The sequence below is a fragment of the Bufo gargarizans genome, chromosome 1 (assembly GCF_014858855.1).
Source record: "Bufo gargarizans isolate SCDJY-AF-19 chromosome 1, ASM1485885v1, whole genome shotgun sequence".
Taxonomy (NCBI): domain Eukaryota; kingdom Metazoa; phylum Chordata; class Amphibia; order Anura; family Bufonidae; genus Bufo; species Bufo gargarizans.
In genome coordinates, this window is record NC_058080.1 from 732,740,894 (window position 1) to 732,767,612 (window position 26,719).

The 26,719-nt window shown below is 47.8% G+C and overlaps 1 protein-coding gene across 2 annotated transcripts; it reads left to right on the plus strand.

Annotated features, from left to right (window-relative positions):
- Positions 1–163: 163 nt before the first annotated feature.
- On the plus strand, positions 164–24,754 carry DNAJC21 (DnaJ heat shock protein family (Hsp40) member C21). Of its 2 annotated transcripts, none has more exons than XM_044292751.1 (12): positions 164–320; positions 5,987–6,080; positions 6,267–6,390; positions 8,357–8,479; positions 9,044–9,348; positions 12,789–12,931; positions 13,583–13,670; positions 17,165–17,347; positions 18,090–18,132; positions 19,672–19,829; positions 20,751–20,832; positions 23,730–24,754. In XM_044292751.1, the coding sequence occupies exons 1-12, from the start codon at positions 224–226 to the stop codon at positions 23,904–23,906; spliced, it is 1,617 nt and encodes a 538-aa protein (XP_044148686.1). In that variant the 5' UTR covers positions 164–223; the 3' UTR covers positions 23,907–24,754. The 2 variants fall into 2 exon arrangements, with proteins under 2 accessions (XP_044148686.1, XP_044148694.1); XM_044292759.1 differs by having other exon boundaries at positions 23,733–24,754.
- Positions 24,755–26,719: the final 1,965 nt, after the last annotated feature.

The following is a 26,719-nucleotide window of genomic DNA, read 5'->3' on the forward strand; positions in this document are numbered from 1 at the left end:
CATGGCGCCTGATGTTAGGACACTCACGGAACACGCCGTTTTCCCCTCGAGACGTTCTAGTTCAACGACAGACGCGCATGCGCACAGAACCCCGCGCTGCATTGTGGCACAATGCAGAACTGGTTACCCTGGTGAGACCGAGTGGGCGGAGCTACGGCTTAGCACTTCCGGGTTAGAGGCACGCGCGTGTGTTAGAGGGGTCAGCCGGCAAGTTGTCAGGGCTATGCGGTGTCACTACGAGGTGCTCGGGGTCCGCAGGGACTGCACTGACGACGACCTGAAGAAGGCGTACAGGAAGCTGGCCCTCAGGTGGCATCCAGGTGAGGCTTATGGGGCTGTCGGTTTCTTAAAGGGCATTTTAAGATCCCTTAAAGGGGAACTCCATTCTAAAGTGTGTGTTATTGTAATGATATGTTTGGTTAATTTTAAAATGTCCTAAAATAAATAACTACCAAATTAGAGTTTGTGTCGCCCCTCACGGGGATCTGTCCGTCTTGGTGCCATGTGACCGTGTCAGGTGACTTCTGCTGGCTGTTTTGACACTTGTCCATAGTGACATCATCAGCAGCTGTTATTGGCCGCTGCAGTCATGTGATTTTAATGCGATGTAAACATAGCAGCGATCAGCGGAAACCGGTGCGCAATTTACAAGGTAAATGTCAGAGACGTTAATCTTTTTCTCCCTGGATCAGATTCCCGGGGGTTTTGATGATTGTCAGTCAGTCCCTTTAAGTAGGTTACGTCTAGAGCAGGGGTGCACAACGTTTTCTGGGTGGGGGCCACATTGTCAGACTGAAGGAATAACAAGGGCCGAAAATAAAAGTTAAAGGGGTATTAACAAGTGAAATACTGTATTTATTGCGTATTGTACACACAGTTATATATCATAAATGTCTAGTTACACCTCCAGGACTCCCATCTAATGGAAGAATACATGAAAAATACATGTGAGCAGCCACAAGACATAGGCATACATGTCTGTTACCAGATGGCTGGGGGCCGCACAAAATGGTATCAAGGGCCGCATGTGGCCCCCGGGCCGCAGGTTGTGCACCCCTGGCCTAGAGGCATCGGTGGCGTGCAGCGTGGATCTGATCAGTGGGGGTCCGACCCTTGTGCCCCCGTCACTAGAATGAAGAGGCGCTAGTGACGCTCTGCGCCTCATCGGCTGCTACTGATCACCACAGACTGACTGCGGAGGAAGCGCCAACTGCGCTGAGCAGGTTTCTGACACATTAGGAGTTGTCACCTTCATGGCTGTTACAGTCTGTATGTACTGCACCGGCCCCCTGAGAAAGCCGTCTCCTCCTCCCTGTACCAATGGTATGGATTAGCAGTCAGGGCGGGAAACCAGAACGGGGGGCGCATCGGGGAATGGAGCAATGGACGGCGCTGTGCACCGATTAGATACTGAGGGCAGTTCATCAATGTTCCACTCCTAGAAAACCTTTAAATGCAGCGCACACGTGATTTATTTCTGTTTTTGTAGTCACATTTCTTTTCACTTATGCAGCGTTTTTTGGGGTTTTATGCCTTTTTTATATATATATATATTTTATTTTTTAAATCGCAGCTTGCTCTGGGTGTGGCTTCCATGCTTCACCTCCTTTTCTGGCTTTTGTGCCATAGACATCCATTGGTTTTTGTTTTCTTTTTTTGCCGGTTTTTTTAATGCATTGATTTTATTTATTTTTTTAAAGACCTACAGAGGAAGTGACATCAGAGGGGGCACATCCATTCCAGTTCAAAAAACACATGGCTTGAAAAAAACAACTAAAAACTGGTTGTAAAACAAAGTCATAAAAATTCAAGAAAACATTATAAAAAGGCATGTAATGTTAAGATTTTTTTTTTTTTTCAGGCTCTTTTTCGACCTAAAAACACCAAACCAAACTAAATTTATGTGTGAAGGAGGCTTTAGACTTGAGGGAGACACTAGAACCTCATGATTAGCACATGAGCCGCCTCTCAATGCCTCCCCCTCTCAATACCCCAGTGTGTAGCCCTCTTGATGTCTCATGCCTCCCCCCACTCGATGCTTCGCCCTCTCGATACCCCATTATCTACATGGTCAGCTCTCTCGATACCCCACTCTCTACATGGTCAGCCCTCTCGATACCCCACTCTCTACATGGTCAGCCCTCTCGATACCCCACTCTCTACATGGTCAGCCCCCTCGATGCCTTGCTCTCTCTTTACCACACTCTCTACATGGTTAGCTCTCTCGATTCCCCACTCTCTACATGGTCAGCCCCCTCGATGCCTCCCCCTCTCGATTCCCCACTCTCTACATGGTCAGCCCCCTCGATGCCTCCCCCTCTCGATTCCCCACTCTCTACATGGTCAGCCCCCTCGATGCCTCCCCCTCTCGATTCCCCACTCTCTACATGGTCAGCCCCCTCGATGCCTCCCCCTCTCGATTCCCCACTCTCTACATGGTCAGCCCCCTCGATGCCTCCCCCTCTCGATTCCCCACTCTCTACATGGTCAGCCCCCTCGATGCCTCCCCCTCTTGATTCCCCACTCTCTAAATGGTCAGCCCCCTCGATGCCTCCCCCTCTCGATTCCCCACTCTCTACATGGTCAGCCCCCTCGATGCCTCCCCCTCTCGATACCCCACTCTCTACATGGTCAGCCCCCTCGATGCCTCCCCCTCTCGATGCCCCACTCTCTACATGGTCAGCTCTCTCGATTCCCCACTCTCTACATGGTCAGCTCTCTCGATTCCCCACTCTCTACATGGTCAGCCCCCTCGATGCTTCGCCCTCTCGATACCCCACTCTCTACATGGTCAGCTCTCTCGATTCCCCACTCTCTACATGGTCAGCCCCCTCGATGCCTCGCTCTTTCGATACCCCACTCTCTACATGGTCAGCTCTTTCGATGCCCCACTCTCTACATGGTCAGCTCTTTCGATACCCCACTCTCTACATGGTCAGCTCTTTCGATACCCCACTCTCTACATGGTCAGCTCTTTCGATACCCCACTCTCTACATGGTCAGCTCTCTCGATACCCCACTCTCTACATGGTCAGCTCTCTCGATACCCCACTCTCTACATGGTCAGCTCTCTCGATACCCCACTCTCTACATGGTCAGCTCTCTCGATACCCCACTCTCTACATGGTCAGCTCTCTCGATTCCCCACTCTCTACATGGTCAGCTCTCTCGATTCCCCACTCTCTACATGGTCAGCTCTCTCGATACCCCACTCTCTACATGGTCAGCCCCCTCGATGCCTCCCCCTCTCGATGCCCCACTCTCTACATGGTCAGCTCTCTCGATTCCCCACTCTCTACATGGTCAGCTCTCTCGATTCCCCACTCTCTACATGGTCAGCCCCCTCGATGCTTCGCCCTCTCGATACCCCATTATCTACATGGTCAGCCCCCTCGATGCCTCGCTCTTTCGATACCCCACTCTCTACATGGTCAGCTCTTTCGATGCCCCACTCTCTACATGGTCAGCTCTTTCGATACCCCACTCTCTACATGGTCAGCTCTTTCGATACCCCACTCTCTACATGGTCAGCTCTCTCGATACCCCACTCTCTACATGGTCAGCTCTCTCGATACCCCACTCTCTACATGGTCAGCTCTCTCGATACCCCACTCTCTACATGGTCAGCTCTCTCGATACCCCACTCTCTACATGGTCAGCTCTCTCGATTCCCCACTCTCTACATGGTCAGCTCTCTCGATTCCCCACTCTCTACATGGTCAGCTCTCTCGATTCCCCACTCTCTACATGGTCAGCCCCCTCGATGCCTCCCCCTCTCGATACCCCACTCTCTACATGGTCAGCTCTCTCGATTCCCCACTCTCTACATGGTCAGCCCCCTCGATGCTTCGCCCTCTCGATACCCCATTATCTACATGGTCAGCCCCCTCGATGCCTCGCTCTTTCGATACCCCACTCTCTACATGGTCAGCTCTCTCGATTCCCCACTCTCTACATGGTCAGCTCTCTCGATACCCCACTCTCTACATGGTCAGCTCTCTCGATACCCCACTCTCTACATGGTCAGCTCTCTCGATTCCCCACTCTCTACATGGTCAGCTCTCTCGATTCCCACTCTCTACATGGTCAGCTCTCTCGATTCCCCACTCTCTACATGGTCAGCTCTCTCGATTCCCCACTCTCTACATGGTCAGCTCTCTCGATTCCCCACTCTCTACATGGTCAGCTCTCTCGATTCCCCACTCTCTACATGGTCAGCTCTCTCGATTCCCCACTCTCTACATGGTCAGCTCTCTCGATTCCCCACTCTCTACATGGTCAGCTCTCTCGATTCCCCACTCTCTACATGGTCGGCTCTCTCGATTCCCCACTCTCATGGTCGGCTCTCTCGATTCCCCACTCTCTACATGGTCGGCTCTCTCGATTCCCCACTCTCTACATGGTCGGCTCTCTCGATTCCCCACTCTCTACATGGTCGGCTCTCTCGATTCCCCACTCTCTACATGGTCGGCTCTCTCGATTCCCCACTCTCTACATGGTCGGCTCTCTCGATTCCCCACTCTCTACATGGTCGGCTCTCTCGATTCCCCACTCTCTACATGGTCGGCTCTCTCGATTCCCCACTCTCTACATGGTCGGCTCTCTCGATTCCCCACTCTCTACATGGTCGGCTCTCTCGATTCCCCACTCTCTACATGGTCGGCTCTCTCGATTCCCCACTCTCTACATGGTCGGCTCTCTCGATTCCCCACTCTCTACATGGTCGGCTCTCTCGATTCCCCACTCTCTACATGGTCGGCTCTCTCGATTCCCCACTCTCTACATGGTCGGCTCTCTCGATTCCCCACTCTCTACATGGTCGGCTCTCTCGATTCCCCACTCTCTACATGGTCGGCTCTCTCGATTCCCCACTCTCTACATGGTCGGCTCTCTCGATTCCCCACTCTCTACATGGTCGGCTCTCTCGATTCCCCACTCTCTACATGGTCGGCTCTCTCGATGCCCCACTCTCTACATGGTCGGCTCTCTCGATGCCCCACTCTCTACATGGTCGGCTCTCTCGATGCCCCACTCTCTACATGGTCGGCTCTCTCGATGCCCCACTCTCTACATGGTCGGCTCTCTCGATGCCCCACTCTCTACATGGTCGGCTCTCTCGATGCCCCACTCTCTACATGGTCGGCTCTCTCGATGCCCCACTCTCTACATGGTCGGCTCTCTCGATGCCCCACTCTCTACATGGTCGGCTCTCTCGATGCCCACTCTCTACATGGTCGGCTCTCTCGATGCCCCACTCTCTACATGGTCGGCTCTCTCGATGCCCCACTCTCTACATGGTCGGCTCTCTCGATGCCCCACTCTCTACATGGTCGGCTCTCTCGATGCCCCACTCTCTACATGGTCGGCTCTCTCGATGCCCCACTCTCTACATGGTCGGCTCTCTCGATGCCCCACTCTCTACATGGTCGGCTCTCTCGATGCCCCACTCTCTACATGGTCGGCTCTCTCGATGCCCCACTCTACTGTCGTCCTCATGCCCCACTCTCTACATGGTCAGCTCTCTCGATGCCCCACTCTCTACATGGTCAGCCCTCTCGATGCCCCACTCTCTACATGGTCAGCCCTCTCGATGCCCCACTCTCTACATGGTCAGCCCTCTCGATGCCCCACTCTCTACATGGTCAGCTCTCTCGATGCCCCACTCTCTACATGGTCAGCCCTCTCGATGCCCCACTCTCTACATGGTCAGCCCCCTCGATGCCCCACTCTCTACATGGTCAGCCCCCTCGATGCCCCACTCTCTACATGGTCAGCCCCCTCGATGCCTCGTCCTCTCGATACCCCAGTACATGGGGGTATCGAGGGGGCATATAATATTAGTGATGGCCGCTGCTGATTGCCGGGTCCGTTCTGTTGTCATGGTGACATCACCCCATTAGCAGCCGCGCCCGGTGACATCACTGCGTTGAATTTGGTCATGTGTAATATATCCCATAATTCCGAGCGCCCTCACCTTCTCTTACAGATAAAAACTTGGACAACGCAGAGGAAGCGTCAGAGCAGTTCAAACTGATCCAGGCGGCCTACGATGTGATCAGCGATCCCCAGGAGAGGGCTTGGTAAGTGATCTGTCGGCTCTGCTATGCCAGCACTACTCAGGTCTACCATTCACAGTGTAGCCATGTTTGCTAGCATGGAAATAAAATCCTGAAAATGCGGGGGACTCCTCGTCCTGTGCAGAGAGGGGGGCCACCACCTTAGAAGGATCACAGGGAGGTCACCGCTTCTTACTGTATGTTCCGCAGGTATGATAACCACAGAGACGCTCTGCTGAAGGGCGGCGTGGACGGCGAGTACCAGGACGACAGCTTGGATCTGGTCCAGTATTTCACAGTCACCTGTTACTCCGGTTATGGAGATGATGAGAAGGTAAGGCTATGCGCAAGCTGGAAATTGCTCTTAATAGAAGGGTCCCCCAAAAATCAGCTGTGATCTGTGCGGAAACTTTGTATTAAGTCTTCAGTTTCCCTGCAGCGCCTCTGCAGGGGAAATTTAGTATTACACAGTGTCCATTCTTATCTGTGGGCTGTCTGTGTAATGCAGGAGAGGACAGGTCCTCCAGAGTGAGAGACGCTCTTTGTAGTTGCTCTTTGCGTTGTACAAGAAATTAGGAACCTGAACTTAGTAAAATCCGCACCAATTAATGCGGATTGACCGCACAGATTTGCCTGCGAACACCTGCGGATTTCTCCGCACATGAATCCTGAACGTGTGCATGTACCCTGATGGTTTCGTTTTTACGGTGTTCCTTTTGCACTAAAACTGATCCGTTCTCTTCATTCCCCGGGTCAGTACCATTACAGCGAGCGATACCACATTTAAATGGTTTTTCTTGTGTTTTAATACTGAAAACCCATTTTTTTTTTGTTTTCAATGCCATTTTCTAACCCCCATATCTACGGAGCTGTGTGGAGGCTCTTTTTTTTTTTGCGGTGCGATCTGTAGTTTTACCATTTTGGAGTCTGTGTGACTTTTTGTTAATTTTTTCTTTTTTGGGAGATAAAGCGGCGAATTGGCCATTTTGACTTTTTTTGTCTGTTACGGCGTAACAGTATGGGTATTTAGGGGCACGGCAATACTTATTTTATTGTTTGTTTTATTATGGTGAAAGGAGGTGAATTGATTTGAATTGTTATATATATTTTTAAAAACGTCACTTTTTTTTAACATATTTATTTATTTTTTTATACATTTTCAGTCCCCTTAGAGGACTTGAACTAGCGATTTTTAGATCACTTGTCCTATAGACTTAAATACAATTTCAGACTATGGGAGTTGCCGTATGTTCCTATGTAGCCCTGACACCTGCAGGCCTCTATAGGAACTACTGCTGTGATCGCCTTGGTCCCTCTGAAGGATCCGAGACTATCACAAGGAATGAACTGCTCCCCAGATCACTGCACGAGGGGAGCCGTTCAGGCCCCAAGGAGCGCAGCCTCCAGATGCTGTGTTCACAATTGACCACGGCATCTGAGGGGTTAAATGTCTGCGATTGGCGTTCTCGCTTGTCACAGACATTAGCCCTGGGTCTCTGCTGTGTGAAACAACAGAAACACGGCGGCTGTCATGCCCGCTCCGCTCTAGAGCAGGTACCATATACATTTACGGTGCTGATCGGGAAGGGGTTAAAGGGGCAATCACATCCTGCACCTATGAGGCGAACAGGGGGTCCCACTGTCTGTTTCAGAGTAGTCTTCAGTGGCCACTTTGCTTATTGAAATCAACAGAGAGATGTCTGAATATGGAAAGCGAAGAAAATTGGGTCAGGAGCAGCACAACAGACGGCTTGTAAAGGGCGGTCTAGTGGTCTTGCAATAGCTGGGCTAGGGGTCACAGATCCAACGTGATCCAAAGGTATATAGAAAAAGGTAGGAGGCCACAGCAGCATATCCACGAAATCCTCTTTATTCAAACGAGCGCCTCACGACAAGGCATAAAATTAACAGCGACGTTTCGGCTATGACTAGCCTTTATCAAGCATGATACCCTAACCCTGCTTGATAAAGGCTAGTCATAGCCGAAACGTCGCTGTTAATTTTATGCCTTGTCGTGAGGCGCTCGTTTGAATAAAGAGGATTTCGTGGATATGCTGCTGTGGCCTCCTACCTTTTTCTGAATATGGAAAGCGTCACACAAGCAGCACCTCTCCATTGATTTTAGTGGGAAAAGCTATTCACTTTGAACCTTCTCTGAGACCCACAGCATTGTAGATATACTGGTGGATAGGCCCAAGATGTGACTACCCTTAAATGCTGCAGCCATGTGATATTCTGGGACATTATGGTGTAAGTCACTGACCACCTCCTGCTGACTATGTCGTGCTCTTATGTTCCAGGGCTTCTACGCCGTCTACAGACATGTCTTTGACCTGATTGTGAAGGAAGAACTGGATAGCAAGATAAACGATGACGGCGAGGAATACCCAACGTTTGGAGACTCTCGGAGTGATTATGACACGGTACGCTATACCCATCTGCCTTCTTGAACCCCCAGATGATGAGCTGCAGTGGAAATGTAGTATGACCTGCCAGCCAGTCAAATGAGGGTGCTCAGTCAGCCAGATCAAGAGCCACTGTTTGCAGAGTGGTCCCAAGTGGGAACCCCCTCTATGATGTTGATACGCCCTAATAGGGCATATGGACGGGAGTCGTAACGAAGGAAAGGACAGATTTGGGAAACTGCTCTGACCTTTCTATGTTGTGGCTGAGGCTACTGCATGTCTTTTTATTCATGTGGTGCTGGTAGGAAACAAAAATGTAATGTCCGTTTAAGTAAAGAACATTTAAGTTTTTTTTACTAGGAGTTCCTGCTGTGAGAGGGGAAGATAGAGCCGTACACCTAGTTGTTCACATAGCTGCTCTTGGTGACCGCAGGCTGAGATTCTGGTATTAGAATTAGTTATCAACAAAATTGCAAAAAAAAAAAAAAAAGGATCAAGGACCAATGTTTTATAAGTAGTCTAAAAAAAGCTTTGGCATCCTAGCATGGGGGTCAGTTATATTCACTGTATGTCCTGCTGCAGGTGGTGCACCCGTTCTACGCCTACTGGCAGAGCTTCTGTACAGGGAAGAACTTTGCTTGGAAAGAAGAGTACGACACGAGGCAAGCCTCCAACCGATGGGAGAAGAGAGCCATGGAGAAGGAGAACAAGAAAACGCGGGACAAAGCCCGAAAAGAGCGCAATGAGCTCGTCCGGGAGCTGGTGGCCTTCATCAGGAAAAGAGACAAGAGGGTACAAGCCCATAGGAAACAGCTAGAGGAGCAAAACGCTGAGAAAGCCAAGAAGGTGGAAGAGCTCCGAAGACAACAGAAGCTGCAGAATGCAAAGTAAGTTTGGTGAGAAGACCAGCGCCCCCACTCATCTACCCCCTGCATTACAGCCCTTATTCTTCTGTGTTTAGCCTACCAAGTCCTAGAATGGATTCTGTAGACTTGGACTTCTGCCACCATTCATTCCCAAACAAAATTTGGCAGCAGTGGCTTCTATTTTTCTTCCCCTTCTTCCAAGAACCATAGAAATTGTAATTGTCATGTGAGGGCTTATGTTTATTGCAGGGCAAGTTGTGTGTGTGTGTGTGTATATATATATATATATATATATATATATATATATATATATATATATAACAGCACCATTTAAAGGGGATTTGGTCCTGTGACTGCTGCGGCCAATTACAGGTCTGTGCGAGTGATATTGCCTGTGATTGGCCATAGCGGTCATGGGACAAGCCACCTCCTGGTCCAGCGGGGACTAGAAGTGGCCAGCATAGGGGTAGCGGCACGAGCATGGTGGCAATGTCCTTTTTATTTTATTTACTTCTTAACCCCTTAGACACCCAGCGTCGTACATGTGCAGCACTGGGAGGGTCTTTAAACATGGGGCCCCCTTCAAACAGCAGAGGCCAGCGGCTCATGTCTGCAACTGGCAATAATGCTGATCAAAGGCATTTAACCCTTTAGATGCCGTGGTCGCAAATGGCGAAAAACAAGGAAGTGCGCGCTTCCGAGTTAAGAGCGGCTCCCCGTGCAACGTCAACATTGGATAACAGCAATTTCAGATTATACTGTAGTTCTATGGAAACTAATGTAAGCTAAATAAATCTGACTAGTCCGTATAGAAGCCTCCTAGAGGGGTGTAAACGGATAAAAAAAAATGTAAAAAATATAATAAAAACTTAAATCACCTTCCCTTTCCCTAGAATAAAAAAATAAATACATATACAATAAAAAAATAAATATATAAATATGTGATGAGTAGAGTTGAGCGGACCTGCCTTTTGGCAGGTTCGGGTTTTGTGTAATGGATTCTGTTCTCAGGGAATCCATAACGTAATTCAGTGCCTTTTGTGTATGGCCAGCAGAACGGAACCCTCTGGGGAAAAAAAAGGGCGTAAAATGTTATCAAAAAGTCACACATGCGCCAAAATGGTATCAGTAAAAATTACAAATTGTCCCACGAAAAAATGAGCCCCAACACAGCTCAGTAGATATAACTATAAAAAAAATTGGGGGGTCAGAATATGGCGATTGTAAGAAATAAATAAAAAAAAAACCTTTTCAAAAAGGTGTTTTTCTTCCGCATAAGGAACTCCGTAGGGACAAAAAACCCGTAAAGCTAGCAGAATTGCCAGGAATTTCCAATTCCACCCTATTTAGACTTTTTTTTTCCCGCCTTCCCACTGCATTGTATGCCATATTAAATGGTGGCTTTAGAAAGTACAACGTATCCCTCAAAAAACAAGCCCTCATACGGCTATGTAAATGGCAAAGTAAAAAAGTTATGGCTCCGGGAAGAAAAATGAAAACGCAAAAACTAAAAACTCCAGTATCCAAGGAGTTAATGAGGCACGCATTAGGAGCATTGGGCTGTCAGCTTCTAGGGAGGACAACCCCTTAGGGCTCTTTCACACGAGCGGATGCCGTGCGGGTAATCCACTTAATAAAAGAGAGCCCAGGCCTATTCCGGAGAGCAGAGACGCGGAGCATTAACATGATTGATAATACTCTGCCTCTTTTTACTACAAAATCACAGTGACAACTTTATCTCTCTGTGATTTTGTAGTAAAAAGTTCACAGAGAGGCAAAGAGCATTATCAGTCATGTCTCTGCTGTCCGGAGCAGGGCTTGGCTCTCTTTCACGCAGCGGATTACCCGCACGGCATCCGCTCATGTGAAAGAGCCCTTAGATGTTCCTTCTAATGTATTTCGAAACTTGAAAAAAAAAAACTTTGTTTTGGAATGGCAAAAAAAATGTAGTTCTGCCGTTTCTATTTTTATTTTATTTTTTACAGCTGTAAGGAGAACTTGTATTCTGTGTCTGCGAATAAATGACGTGATATTTTAATATTTCAGACATGTTCAGATGCAGCAGTGCTGATAATGTTTCATTTTTTTTATAGTTTTATTTAATAATGGAATTTTTTTTTTTGTTTTTATAGTATGAAATATTTTATCTTGCAGCACTTACTACCTCCTTTCCAGATGTGCTTTTCTTTCCTTGCTGCTTGGTTTCTATCTTGAAAAAATCCACTTTATTCCTTATGCAAATGAGCCAGTAAGGTGCCCAGAGAGGCGTTATTTTTGTTCAAAGGTGCCCAGGAACGCTCCCATTGAGTGCCCAGGCCCGCCCTCCGGCAGAGCCCAAGCACACCTCTCCTCGGCTCATACTCTACGCCCCCAGCAGCGCCGTTGTCCCCCCCCCCCCCCATATCACTAACAGCAGAGAACCCCACCCACCCTTGCTTTCAGCGACACTGACCAATCTCGCCGCGCTTCTTCTCCTTCTCTTCCAGCAGAGGATGAGACCGTCACTGGGCTCGGCACATGCACAGTAAAACATTCTAGGCTGATGCCCTCAGTTCCGAACACTGCCCGCACCTCCGCTCTTCTGCTTCAACTGAGGGCATCCGCCTCAAATATTTCACTGGGAATTGTTACAATATAGCAAATAAAGATGACACATTATACTCAGTTTATATCATATCCCAAAATACAAAATCGGGTCCGCAATTCCGTATCCGGGCAGCACATCGCGCTGCCTCATAGCAATGAATGGCTCCGCAATTCCATTCTGCAAAATGCAGAACAAAATTGCGGACGTGTGAATGGACCCTTAATCATGGTTTAGAAGCCCTCATTGCAGATTTCATCAAAAATGCTGGACAAACTAGCAGAGTGTGCAGCGGTAAAAAACGTGAACACCGCGACTGAAGCCCCAAGTACCCCTTTATAGCCAGTGTCCCTAGTGTCATATGACAGATCCGTCTTTCGTTCTGTTTTTCTGTTCCTGTGACATGAAGGTTAGGGCAGTGCGAATGGAACCGAAAGTAGAATTGTCTAGATTTAGGAAATGTACAAATATTCCCTGTTACTGCTAGAACAGTTTGTCAGTTGTACTGGGAGTTCCTGCTGGGAGAGGGGAAGATAGAGCAGCTTTCCTTTTTGAGAAGACCTCCATGCTTACCGGCAGCATTTGTCCTGATTTTCATTCTAACCTTTGTGTAATTAGGTCTTTTTTGATAGTACATGTGCAGTAATAAGGGATTTATATAATGGATTATAGTAAATGACCAGATAAGCAAGTAAATCTTGTTCTAAAATATTTCTGCATTGGACTTGTACGTGGCTGGTGGTTGTTCTGACTGCGGTGTAGATTTACTGTGTGGACTCGATGGGATGTTTTAAGCATGGCATAGATGGGATATGTCTCTTAAAAGGGGTATTCTGCCTGTTTTTTGTGTCCCTGATCTGTACCATGTGTGTTACAGGCTGGCCGAGCAGTACAAGGAGCAGAGCTGGATGGCCATGTCTCAGCTGGAGAAGGAGCTGCAGCAGATGGAGGCTCAGTACGACAAGGAGTTTGGAGACGGCTCAGAGGACGATGAGGAGGAGGCAGAAGATCAGCAAGATGGTAATGAACGCAGTCATTCGGCTGAGGGTCCAAAAGAGTGCGAAGGTCCCTACTAGGGATGAGCGAATCGACTTCAGATGAAACATCCAAAGTCGATTCGCATAAAACTTTGTTCTAATACTGTACAGAGCAGGAGCCTCCGTATAGTATTAGAATGTATTGGCTCCGATGAGCCGAAGTTATTGCTTTGCGAAGTCTTGGCGAGACTTTGCGCAATAACTTCATAAATTAATCTGTACTGTAAAAAACCATTTCCGGAAATCGGTTTGGCTCATTGGACCCAATACATTCTAATACTGTACGGAGATCCTGCTCCATACAGTATTAGAACGAAGTTCTATGCGAATCGACTTCGGATGTTTCATCCAAAGTCGATTCGCTCATCCCTAGTCCCTACTAAGAACATTTGGGGGCTCATTACCAGAGCACCAGTCCTGACTATTTGATGGCAGAGGTTCAGCTCCAGTTATTTCTTAAACAGCTCATTTTAAAGGCCTGGCTGTGAATCACAGCGCCATACATTTGGTAGTGGCTGTACCTGGTATTACAACGACAATTGAAATTTATTGGGCCTGAGCTGCATGTGGCTGACAGTCACTTATTACTCTGTTCTGATAGAGCAACCTTTTTCCATTCACTTTCCCCCAACAGGACGAGCCAGCGATGAGATAGATGAAGAAGTACTGTACGACGACCTTTATTGTCCGGCATGTGACAAGGTGTGCCAGACCGAAAAATCGTGAGTATACCCTTTTCTCATGCAGAAATTAGAGAAACCTGTATACATAAAATGATTTGAGAATCAATCACTTTTGATTGGGGCGAAACTCAAATTTGGCAAAAGTTTGGTGGAAAAGTCTGTAACGTTAAATTAGGTTTATAATGGACAAGCTCTTTAACCCCTTACCGACATTTGGCATATATTTACAGCATAATGGAGGAAGGTGAGCACAGATCAGGAGCTGAGCCCACTCCATACAAAGCAGGCACCATCCGTGTTATACACCCACCTGCAGTGACCAGGGTCGATGATAACTAGTCCTGGTCGTTTGACCCCCTCAGATGCTGTGGCCCTTAGTGACCATGGCATCTGAGTGTTTAGACAGAGAGTGGGGGGCCCGCTGTATCTTACAATCATCCCGCTGCGTCAGGGTTGCCAACCGTACAGACATTTTTGACAGTCTGTAAAAATGTGACATTTTTCCTGTGTCCGTGCCATTTTCTTTTTTATATGTCCGTGATTTTTTTATTTTTTTAGGCTGGTGCGTCTTGGCTAGGTTATTTTGGTGGTAATTATCATTTTGCAGCTCACAGTAAAAGCTGGTAATGGGTTCTTATCAGTATATTGAGCTGTAGACTTGTATCACTTAGGGCTGTTTCACACAAGCGGATGCCGTGCGTGGCATCCGCTCCATGAAAGAGTGCCAAAACCCGATGCAGACTGCAGAGGCACGGAGCATTAACATGACTGATGATGCTCTGTACCTCTCTGTGATCTCTTTACTACGAAATCACAGTTGACACACTGATTTCGTAGTAAAGCGATCACAGAGAGGCATGGAGCATTATCAGTCACGTTAATGCTCCGTGCCTCTGCAGTCTGCATCGGGTCTTGGCACTCTTTCACGGAGCGGATGCCACGCACGGCATCCGCTCGTGTGAAACAGCCCTTATAATCTTCGTTATTCATTATGGTTGTTGGCTGTCCGTAATTTTGGGACAAGTTGTCCGGAAAAAAGAAACTCTGATTGGCAACCCTACCCTGCGTCGAAATAGTGGGGTGTGGATCAGTTGTTATGACAACCTTGGGCCTCGTCCAGGCTTCCCATAGTAAACTGCCCATTAATGGATATAGACACCTTTTTGTAAAAAAAATAAATAAAATGTTTTATACTAATTTATTTTGTGGAGAAAATCATTTTTCAAATTGGTTCTATTTATCTATCTTTTTCCGTTTTTGTTACAGCCTGCTGTGCTTCCTATGCCCAGCAGGCTGCTCTCAGTGAGTTTACAGAGAATCCTCCTGGCTCCACACAGGAGCGCGCAGTGTCTCAGCTTACACTCTGCTTGAAACAGCTGTTTAACCTCTTCCATGCCGCGGTCTCTGCTATGGCAACAGCCCAATGCTTAAATTGTTAATGTGGGGAACATGCCCCCAACCCCATCCCCCCTGTTCAGGATGGCCGTCTGTGCCGACCCTACCCCCCAAGCCCCATTCTGGATGGCTGGCGCAGTGTCAAATCCCCCCCCCCCCTCCTTTCATGATGGCCGGCAGCATCCTGCATCCCCCCACCCCCTGTCAAGGCTGGACACACAAACCCAGAACTGCCGGGCCACCACCATTCCCCCAGGATGGCGAAGCAGCGAGCTGCGCAAGTCACCCACCCTCCCATTCAGGACGGCGCGGCAGTTGTGCTATGTAACAGGATGTGGGGGCGGGGCTGTGCTATGTAACAGCATGTGGGGGCGGGGCTGTGCTATGTAACAGCATGTGGGGGCGGGGCTGTGCTATGTAACAGCATGTGGGGGCGGGGCTGCTGCGTTCAAACAGGGGAAAACTGGCCACTATTCTCGCGATCAGCAGTGGCCCGTGCAGTCGGAGATCAGACACTTACATAGTAACATAGTACATAAGGCCGAAAAAAGACATTTGTCCATCCAGTTCGGCCCGTCATCCTGCAAGTTGATCCAGAGGAAGGCAAAAAAATCCTGTGAGGTAGAAGCCAATTTTCCTCACTTTAGGGGAATAAAAATTCCTTCCTGACTCCAATCGGGCATCAGAGACCCCTCTCTAGTAGCTATAGCCTGTAATATTATTACGCTCCAGAAATACATCCAGGCCCCTCTTGAATTCCTTTATTGTACTCACCATCACCACCTTCTCAGGCAGAGAGCTCCATAGTCTCACTGCTCTTACCGTAAAGAATCCTCTTCTATGTTTGTGTACAAACCTTCTTTCCTCCAGACGCAGAGGATGTCCCCTCGTCACAGTCCTGGGGATAAATAGATGATGGGAAAGATCTCTGTACTGACCCCTGATATATTTATACATAGTAATTAGATCTCCCCTCAGTCGTCTTTTTTCTAAAGTGAATAACCCTAATTTTGATAATCTGTCAGGGTACTGTAGTTGCCCCTTTTCAGTTATTACTTTAGTTGCCCTCCTCTGGACCCTCTCCAGCTCTGCTGTGTCTGCCTTGTTCACAGGAGCCCAGAACTGTACACAGTACTCCATGTGTGGTCTGACTAGCGATTTGTAAAGTGGTAGGACTATGTTCTCATCGCGGGCATCTTTGCCCCTTCTGATGCAACCCATTATGTTATTGGCCTTGGCAGCAGCTGCCTGACACTGGTTTCTACAGCTAATTTGCTGTTTATTAAAATTCCTAGGTCCTTTTCCATGTCATTGTTACCCAGTGTTTTACCATTTAGTATGTATGGGTGACTTGCATTATTCCTACCCATGTGCATAACCTTACATTTGTCAGTGTTAAACCTCATCTGCCACTTCTCTGCCCAAGCCTCCAATCTATCCAGATCCCTCTGTAGTAGTATACTGTCCTCTTCAGTGTTAATTACTTTACACAGTTTTGTGTCATCTGCGAAAATTGATATTTTACTGTGCAAGCCTTCTACAAGATCATTAATAAATATATTGAAGAGAATAGGGCCCAATACTGACCCCTGAGGTACCCCACTAGTGACAGTGACCCAATCTGAGTATGTACCACTAATAACCACCCTCTGTTTTCTATCACTGAGCCAGTTACTTACCCACTTACAGACGTTTTCTCCCAGTCCGAGCATTCTCATTTTATATACTAACCTTTTATGTGGTACAGTGTCAAATGCTTTGGAGAAGTCCAGATACACGACATCCATTGATTCGCCCAAACTGTGACCAATTGATTAGTTGTCTTCATGGGAAGATTCAAGTCACTCAGTACTAAAATAAACATCGTTGGTATTTATTGCTGCATGCCAAAATGTCCCAACCGGAAAATATAAAAAATATTATAAACACCGTAATAGCAAAAAATCTAAATGGCTGACTTGCCTTAAATGTGCAGCAGATGTCAAGGGGGTTAAAAATAAAAGTCTTAATGATCCCATGGATTCCTGCAAGGATTTTACCTTTGTTTGGAGAAAGAAATGCGTAGTTTATATCTATGGCATACAACAAGATGAATGCACGTGGATGTCACTAATTCATGTTTTTCTTTAATAAACCAGGATGCGGAATCATGAAAAGTCTAAAAAACACCGGGAGATGGTCGCCCTGCTGCGGCAGCAGCTGGAGGCAGAGGAAGAAGGGTTCAGCACCTCTGTTGGAGAAGAGAACGGTGTAGTGGAGGGAGAAAACCAAATTATTTCTGAGGAAGAGGAGGAGAATCTAGAGGAAACCTTAAAACCTAAGTAAACACATGTTTTATACTATGTGATAGCATTGGCTGCCTGAAGCCACCACAAGGGGGAGCTCACTGCGTGTGGATTAAGGCTAGGTCTACACGACATTTGGCTCGCGACATTTTGTTGCACAAATGTCGCGCAACAATTTTTATAATGGCAGTCTATGGTGTCGCACTGCAACATACTGCGACGCAACAGTCGCAGAAAATCCATTTGAGATGGATTTTTCTGCGACTGTTGCATCGCAGTCGCAGCATGTTGCAGTGCGACACCATAGACTGCCATTATAAAAATTGTTGCGCGACATTGGTGCAATAAAATGTTGCACTACAAATGTTGCAGTGTAGTTGTGCCCTATCTGTCGCACGACAATTGTCGTTGTGTAGACCTAGCCTTAGGCTACTTTCACACTAGGGCTCAGCAAAAACGCTTCCGTTACTGATAATACAACCGTCTGCATCCGTTATGAACGGATCCGGTTGTATTATCTTTAACATTGCCAAGACGGATCCGTCATGAACTCCATTGAAAGTCAATGGGGGACGGATCCGTTTTTTCTATTGTGTCTGAGAAAACTGATCCATCCCCGTTGACTTTCATTGTGGGTGATGCCGGATCTGTCTTGCTCCGCATCCCATGATGGAAAGAAAACCGCAGCAATCTGGGTACATTATCATAACGTGGTGAAATCTTAAAAAAAAATGTATTTCTATGTTTTACTTTAATAGCATTTTTATTCTTCCCATAGGCTTAGTAAAAAGCAAAAGAAGAAGAAGCAGAAATCTTCCAAGGTATGTGCTCATGGGGGTTGTCCACCAGCCCCCCTCACCCCTTAAATCTGCCCTGGAAACTGGGCGACAAGTAGTTGTCATCCAGCAAAGGGATACAATCAGAAAGTGATTGCAGTTTTTGTCACGTGCTGACATCTCGTCGGACATGTTACACTGCAAACTGTTTTAAATGGAATTTCTAGGATCAAAGTGATCTTTAGAAGAGACCATCAATTTGCAATCAGTTGGAGATTCACCCCTGGGGACCCCACTGATCTGCAGAACAGAGGGGCACTGACGCTCGCCTTAGTCCCTTCTCCTGGTACAACCCAGCAGGCTCATGTAGACTTCGCTGAAAGCTTCTACAAATCTGTGATGGTCTGAACCCAGCTAAAAAAAAATCCTCCGTCGTGTCCGGACTCCAGACTGATACATTGTAACAAATAACCTGGACAGGATAATTGTGCTGCTGACGTATTCAGCTATCTGGATTGTCTAGGCCAGGCATGCTCAACCTGTGGCCCTCCAGCTGTTGCAAAACTACAACTCCCAGCATGCCCGAACAGCCTACAGCTATCAGCCTACAGCAGGGCATTGTGGGAGTTGTAGTTTTACAACAGCTGGAGGGCCGCAGTTTGAGCATGCCTGGTCTAGGCAGTATACATTTGTAACACGCCCTCAGTATTAGAAGTATTAAAATGTGTTCTGCGTTTTATTTAAAGCTGGAGACCCCCTTTAAAGGGCTTCTGTCACCCCACTAAAGTAATTTTTTTTTTTTTGGGGCTAGTTAAATTCGCTATACTGCGATATATGAAAATATAATAGTGTTACTTACTTTCCTTTAGCAGTTTCTGATAAAAACTAACTTTTATAATATGTAAATTAGGTCTCTACCAGCAAGTAGGGCGTCTACTTGCTGGTAGCCGCCGCAAAAAACCTCCCCCTCGTCGTGTTGATTGACAGGGCCAGCTGCGATCTCCTCCTCCGGCCGGCCCTGTCAGCATTTCAAAAATCGCGCGCCTGTGTTCATTCGACGCAGGCGCTCTGAGATGAGGAGGCTCACCTCCTCAGCACTCCCTCAGTGCGCCTGCGCCGATGACGTCTTCTCTTTCGGTGATGTCATCGGCGCAGGCGCACTGAGGGAGTGCTGAGGAGGTGAGCCTCCTCATCTCAGAGCGCCTGCCCCGAATGAACACAGGCGTGCGATTTTTGAAATGCTGACAGGGCCGGCCGGAGGAGGAGATCGCGGCTGGCCCTGTCAATCAACACGACGAGGGGGCTGTTTTTTGCGGCGGCTACCAGCAAGTAGACGCCCTACTTGCTGGTAGAGACCTGATTTACATATTATAAAAGTTCGTTTTTATCAGAATCTGCTGAAGGAAAGTAAGTAACACTATTATATTTTCATATATCGCAGTATAACGAATTTAACTAGCCCAAAAAAAAAAAATGACTTTAGTGGGGTGACAGAAGCCCTTTAAATGTGTCCCTTTTTAATATTACCATAAACATTTACATATAATATAGGAAGTAATAATGCCTTTCTCTTTTTGCTATCAGACGTCTGATGAAAGCTTGATGGTGGAGAGTGATAAAGAAACGAGTCCAGCAGCCAAACCCGCAGAGAATGAAGCAGAGCTGAACGGTGTGACGGAGCAGCAAGAGGACCTTGTACCAGACGCAGACAACACGACAGCCGCTACTGAGGGGAAACAGCCGTAAGTCACAGCTTCCTAGTAGAGAGGATGTCAAAAGGGGCTCTCCGCTCTTCCTTGATAATGAGCTGGTCACTGGCTGATCAATAATCTGCAAGTGTTCAGTTTTCCTACAGCGCCACCGCAGGGGGTTTGAAGTATTGCAAAGTTCACATTGTAACCTGTAAGACCTGGAGGCGTAGAGTCCTCCTGAGAAATACGCTCTTTGTACCCTCTCAGGACAGGGTTCCCCTCTATTTAGGCCTCATGCACACGACCGTTGTTTTGGTCCGCATACGAGCCGAAGTTTTGGCGGCTCGGATGCGGACCCATTCACTTCAATGGGGCCGCAAAAGATGCGGACAGCACTCCGTGTGCTTTCTGCATCTGTTGCTCCGTTCTGTGGTCTGCAAAAAAAATCTAACCTGTCCTATTTTTGTCCGTTTTGCTGACCAGAATAGGCATTTATATCAATGGCTGTCCGTGCCGTTCTGCAAATTGCCATCCGTGTTTTGCGGATCCGTAATTTGCGGACCGCAAGACACACAACAGTCGTGTGCATGAGGCCTAAAAAACATTGTCCATTCCTGGACTAGGCCATCAGTATCAGATCTGTGGGGGTTTGAGTCCGTCATTGTTTACCAGGAATAGTGCTGTACATTTGATCGCGGCTGTGCGTGGTACTCCAGATCGATGCATCTCCATCTCATGTTAGTGAATGGGACAGAGCTACGTGTAGTACAGCGCAGAGCCTGGCAATAAAGAGACCGTAGTGCCTAACCAAGTGCAGGAAAAAAAAACTTCAAACAAGTGATCAGCAGGACTGCTGGGAATCTGACCGCCACGGATCTGATGCACGATCCTGAAAATATATATTTTTTTTAAACCTGCTGCGGTCATCTCCTGTTTGTGCCTCTACAGTAAATTCCTTTTTAATTCTTACAGAACAACAAAGCCGAAGGGGAAGAAAGCAAAAGATTTGAAGAAAGCCGCGAAGATGGCAGCAGCCCAAGAAATCCCAGAGCAGGTAATGAGATATTTGATGCGCTGGAGCTGTAGAACACATGACGGAAGAGCCTTGCATCAGTCTTGGTGGAAGGCCCCCAATGTATGCCACTGTATACATATGTCCTCCATAGACTCCTATACAAAATTATAAGCCTTGTGCACCGCACAATATGACATGAAAAGCGTGGTACGATGCAGGAAGAAAAAAAAACGGAGGCAAGGCCGCATGGAGCCCTATGAATACGTGGAGCATATATGCGGGCTGCTTTTCTCCATGCATACACCACATGTAACTAGGGCTGCAACGATTAATCGATGTAATCGATTATATTCGATAACTGGATTCGTTGTCGACGAATCCAGTTATCGAATAATCGCCGATTCGTTGCTATGCGGGCGGGCGGGCGGGCGGTCGCTGCATCTTTATTTTACCTTTTTACAATGACGCTCCTGTAACAGCCAGGCAGAGCGGACGGCGGCGTAACGTCACTCACTCACGTGACACGCCTGCTCCGCCTCCTTCATTCATGAGGTGGGCGGAGCAGGTGCGTCACGTGAGTGAGTGACGTTACGCCGCCGTCCGCTCTGCCTGGCTGTTACAGGAGCGTCATTGTAAAAAGGTAAAATAAAGATGCAGACGTGATTAGTCCGACTTATAAGCATCGGGGCCGGGGCTGTTATGGGGAGGATCTGTCTATGGCACTGCTATGGGGAGGGGGGTCTGTGTATAGCACTTCTATGGGGAGGGGGGAGGATCTGTCTATGGCACTGCTATGGGGAGGGGGGGGGGGGGGTCTGTGTATAGCACTGCTATGGGGAGGGGGGGGGTCTGTGTATGGCACTGCTATGGGGAGGAGGGGGGGTCTGTGTATGGCACTGCTATGGGGAGGGGGGAGGATCTGTCTATGGCACTGCTATGGGGAGGGGGGTCTGTGTATAGCACTGCTATGGGGAGGAGGGGGGATCTGTGCACTGTTATGAGGAAAGGGATCTGTGCACTGTTATGCCCATAACAGTGCACATATCCCCCTCTCCATAACAGCGCCACCCACAGATCCCCCTCTCCATAACTGCGCCGCCCACAGATCCCTCTCCATAACTGCGCCGCCCACAGATCCCCCTCTCCATAACTGCGCCGCCCACAGATCCCCCTCTCCATAACTGCGCCGCCCACAGATCCCCCTCTCCATAACTGCGCCACCCACAGATCCCCCTCTCCATAACTACGCCACCCACAGATCCCCCTCTCCATAACTACGCAGTCCACAGATCCCCCTCTCCATAACTACGCCGTCCACAGATCCCCCTCTCCATAACTACGCCACCCACAGATCCCCCTCTCCATAACTGCGCCACCCACAGATCCCCCTCTCCATAACTGCGCCACCCACAGATCCCCCTCTCCATAACTACGCCACCCACAGATCCCCCTCTCCATAACTGCGCCACCCACAGATCCCCCTCTCCATAACTACGCCGTCCACAGATCCCCCCCCTAGATTTGTGTTTTTACGATTTCTCACAGTTTTGAACCTCCACCTCTGTTTGCAGTCAGTGAATGAGGACATCCATCGTTTACAACCGGAGACTGACAGGCAATACTTCTCGCAGCAGAGGGTTTGTTACATTTGGATCCACATTAGACTGTGAGCTATACATTTGGGACTCTAGACTGATGCGTTTCTCCTGCACTGATACACTGTAACACAAGCTTTTGCAACGGCAAATTGATGTGTTTATCTCACATGTCGATGGTCTGGACTGGGTGCAACAGTAACAAACTCTCATCCGTGATTAGTATTTCAGCCTCTGCATGGAAACAGGAGTGTTCTTATTCACTGATGGCAAAAAATCTAAATGTCTGCTTTAAAGGGGTTGTCCCACGAAAAATTATCTACAGTTTACAAACCAGCCCCTGGATCTGAGTTGTTTTGTAATTGCATGTAATTAAAAATTTAGCATAGCCATTGAGTTATTCCATAAAATGTATCTGTATAGCGCCACCCGCTGTTTGTATTTTTTCCTATTCCCTTGTTCAGCTCACTGAGGTGGACGCACATGCTCAGTTTCAATCTACAGCTGCTTCCTGAGTTGTGATAAGGAGAGAGCAGCATCATAGTGGACACGCCTCCTGAGCTGTGATAGGGAGAGCTGAGACACGCCTCCTGAGCTGTGATAGGGAGAGCTGAGACACGCCTCCTGAGCTGTGATAGGGAGAGCTGAGACACGCCTCCTGAGCTGTGATAGGGAGAGCTGAGACACGCCTCCTGAGCTGTGATAGGGAGAGCTGAGACACGCCTCCTGAGCTGTGATAGGGAGAGCTGAGACACGCCTCCTGAGCTGTGATAGGGAGAGCTGAGACACGCCTCCTGAGCTGTGATAGGGAGAGCTGGGGCACGCCTCCTGAGCTGTGATAGGGAGAGCTGGGGCACGCCTCCTGAGCTGTGATAGGGAGAGCTGGGGCACGCCTCCTGAGCTGTGATAGGGAGAGCTGGGGCACGCCTCCTGAGCTGTGATAGGGAGAGCTGGGGCACGCCTCCTGAGCTGTGATAGGGAGAGCTGGGGCACGCCTCCTGAGCTGTGATAGGGAGAGCTGGGGCACGCCTCCTGAGCTGTGATAGGGAGAGCTGGGGCACGCCTCCTGAGCTGCAGCAGAAAGGACACTTTCCCTGAGCTGCAGCTTGATATAAATCTAGCAGAGCAATGAGTGGGGAGATCTCTGGATCCATGTGAGGTACAGGGCTGGTTCTAGCTTTGTTAGAAAGAGACTGTTATATACTATATGATGTCTTATATTTTTTTTATTTTTGACGTTAGTCATGGGATAACCCCTTTAAAGAGGAAATATCCCTCTAATAAACCGTATAGCATTTTGTAAACCCCAGTTCATACATCCAACATGGCTTTTCTTTACAGCAGACCGAACAGTCCCTAAAGTGCAACACCTGTGGGACCGAGTTTTCTACTCGCAACAAACTGTTCACACACCTGAAGAACACGGGCCACGCGATGGCAGTCAGTAACGCCCCCACAAGCGTGGTGGCGGCGGCGGCAGCGACCAGATCCAAGAAGGACAAACGGAAAAATAAATGACCTAAAATAGAGGAACTGAGCTGGACTGATGACTGCAGCGCTGCGTGCAGGGAACGGCGCAGGACCGTAAAACTTACCGCACAAGCCTCAGACCACCCACCAATGCATGGGATTTATTAAGCTGGTCTTTCTAATGCACAGTTTTGGGGGTAATGTCATTTGAAGCCATGCCAATGGAAGAACCTGGCGTGAACAAACCTCCCCTCATCATCAAAAACATGGAATCTGCCAAGTGTGTCAGACATGCGGACGGTGGGACTCTATGTGCCGCTACATGAAAGCGTAGACTTTCCATGCCACCTCGATGGATAGATCACTACGTCTATATACTAGTGTATTGGAAATGATACTTTAAAGGCTATGTGCACCTTCAGGGGAAGTTTTTGTTATTATTATTGTTTTGCAGTTATTGTCGGCTAAATATCATTTTCCTAATAGGTTTTCATTGAAAAGTTTTCTCCGTTTGTCTTCTTTAGCTGCTTTTGTTTCCCACACGTGCACTGCAGGCCGGTGTGTCCTCTGTAGCTCTTATCTCAGTTCTCCACTTATTTAAGCTTAAATCTTCATTAAACCGACCATACTTCAACGTAACTGACATTATAACCACTGAGGAGAAGAGACGCGAGCGGCATAGTGAGCGGTCACACAGCGTCTCCGCGCAGGGGACAGGGCAGCCTGCAGCCAGTGTAGGAAAGCAAGCAGCTATAGAGGACAAACGGAATGAACGTTGTAGGCTACTTTCACACTGGCGTTTTGGCTTTCCGTTTGTGAGACCCGTTCAGGGCTCTCACACGCGGTCCAAAACGGGTCAGTTTGGCCCTAATGCATTCTGAATGGAAAAGGATCCGCTCAGAATGCATCAGTTTGCCTCCGTTCAGTCACCATTCCGCTTTGGAGGCCGACACCAAAACGCTGCTTGCAGCTTTTTGCTGTCCGCTTGACGAAACTGAGCCAAACGGATCCGTCCTGGCACACAATATAAGTCAATGGGGACGGATCCGTTTTCTCTGACACAATCTGGCACAATAGAAAACGGATCCGTCCTCCGTTGACTTTCAATGGTGTTCAAGGCGGGTCCGTCTTGGCTATGTTAAAGATAATACAAACGGATCCGTTCTGAACAGAAGCAGACTGTATTATCTGAACGGATCCGTCTGTGCAGATCCATGACCGATCCGCACCAAATGCGAGTGTGAAAGTAGAGGTACCGAGAACCTATTGGATTAATGTCCTTTTTTTTAGCCCCTTAAAGCTGAAAACAATAATACAAAAAGCCCATGAAGGTTTATATCTTAAGTAAAGCTACAATTCAGAAGCATTTTAACAGTGCACGATGTCCACCTATGAGCATTATTTTGTCATTTGTGGCCAATTTGTGCGCATTCATTACTTATGCTCTACTCTATAATGCTCCAGAGCTGTGTGCATACTTTACGTATCTTGTATGGCGGTGTATTTATATACACAATAAAGCCACCAGCAGAATAGTGAGTGCAGCTCTGGAGTATAATACAGGATGTAACTCAGGATCAGTACAGGATAAGTAATGTAATGTATGTACACAGTGACTGCACCAGCAGAATAGTGAGTGCAGCTCTGGAGTATAATACAGGTTGTAACTCAGCATCAGTACAGGATAAGTAATGTATGTACACAGTGACTCCACCAGCAGAATAGTGAGTGCAGCTCTGGAGGATAATACCAATATGACGTCATAGGCATGCTGTTATGTAGAAAACGTGATGGGGTACGGCCACACGTTCTGGTTTCATCATAAAAGGAGAGACAATATTAAGGATAGATACAGCTTCTCCTCTTTTCTGAATTCACTCCTGGTTTTGGCTTTCAAAACTGCATCAGGAAACCTGAACATTTGGCTGTAGGGTAATTGTTATGGATTTACCCGACTAGCGATCTGGACGGGTCTCCTTCAGAGAACAGTTATACCATTGGGCTATAATCCTCCTCCTGAAGTTTCAGGCCTGTGCATTCCCCTTCTTCATCGGTGCACCAGGAGAAAAGTGCTCCCAGCTTCACAACGCATATCCAGGGAGCAGGAAGAAACCAGGCAGACAGCAGATCTCTGGAGTGAATGTGATGACGCCACACAGTCGTTAGAGTGCCAAGTTTAATGAGTGCGTAAATTATTGGTGTGGTGTCAGGAAGTTTCAAGACCTCTAGTGAGCAGCGCCAAATTTATCATACAAAGTGTAACCACTAGATAAAATCGGTGCAGCTTCTGCCTCTCTGCTCTCATTTTATCCAGCAGTAATAAATCTGCCCCATATAAATCCGTCTGATGCCGTATTGTGGATCTGTTCTCCTGTGGAGCACCATATGGCGGCAATAACTTAAAAGTTGTGTGTCTATACAATGCAGCAGGGCTGATCTGTACATACTGGAGGAAGGGGGCACAACAATGCAAATTTGAATATAGATTGCATATAGATCATTCAGAGGCCGACTGCAGGGACCCCCGCCGACGCTTGTCTGGGTTCTCCCTGTAGTAGGTTGATCAAAGTTATGCAATTCAATCTCTGCTTGCTGTCAGTGAATGAAAGCAAGTCTTCTTTATCTCCAGAGGTTAAAATCCTGTGATTATTGATATTTACATCAACATGTGCTTTAATTATATCCCGTCTAGACAATGCTCTGTGAGCTAAACAGCCTGGACTCCAGACTGATACATTGTAACAAACTAGCACAGTTGTGTCCAGTCTAGACAATGCTCTGTGAGCTAAACAGCCCGGACTCCAGACCGATACGTTGTAACAAACTAGTACAGTTGTATCCAGTCTAGACAATGCTCTGTG

What these genes read in the sequence shown, in the direction of transcription:
- DNAJC21 (XM_044292751.1), top strand. Translation starts at nt 224, where the DNA reads ATGCGGTGTCACTACGAGGTGCTCGGGGTCCGCAGGGACTGCACTGAC. An exon ending in GTTATGGAGATGATGAGAAG is followed by an intron (nt 6,391 to 8,356) that starts GTAAGGCTATGC and finishes CTTATGTTCCAG; the next exon opens with GGCTTCTACGCCGTCTACAG. An exon ending in GCTACTGAGGGGAAACAGCC is followed by an intron (nt 19,830 to 20,750) that starts GTAAGTCACAGC and finishes TAATTCTTACAG; the next exon opens with AACAACAAAGCCGAAGGGGA.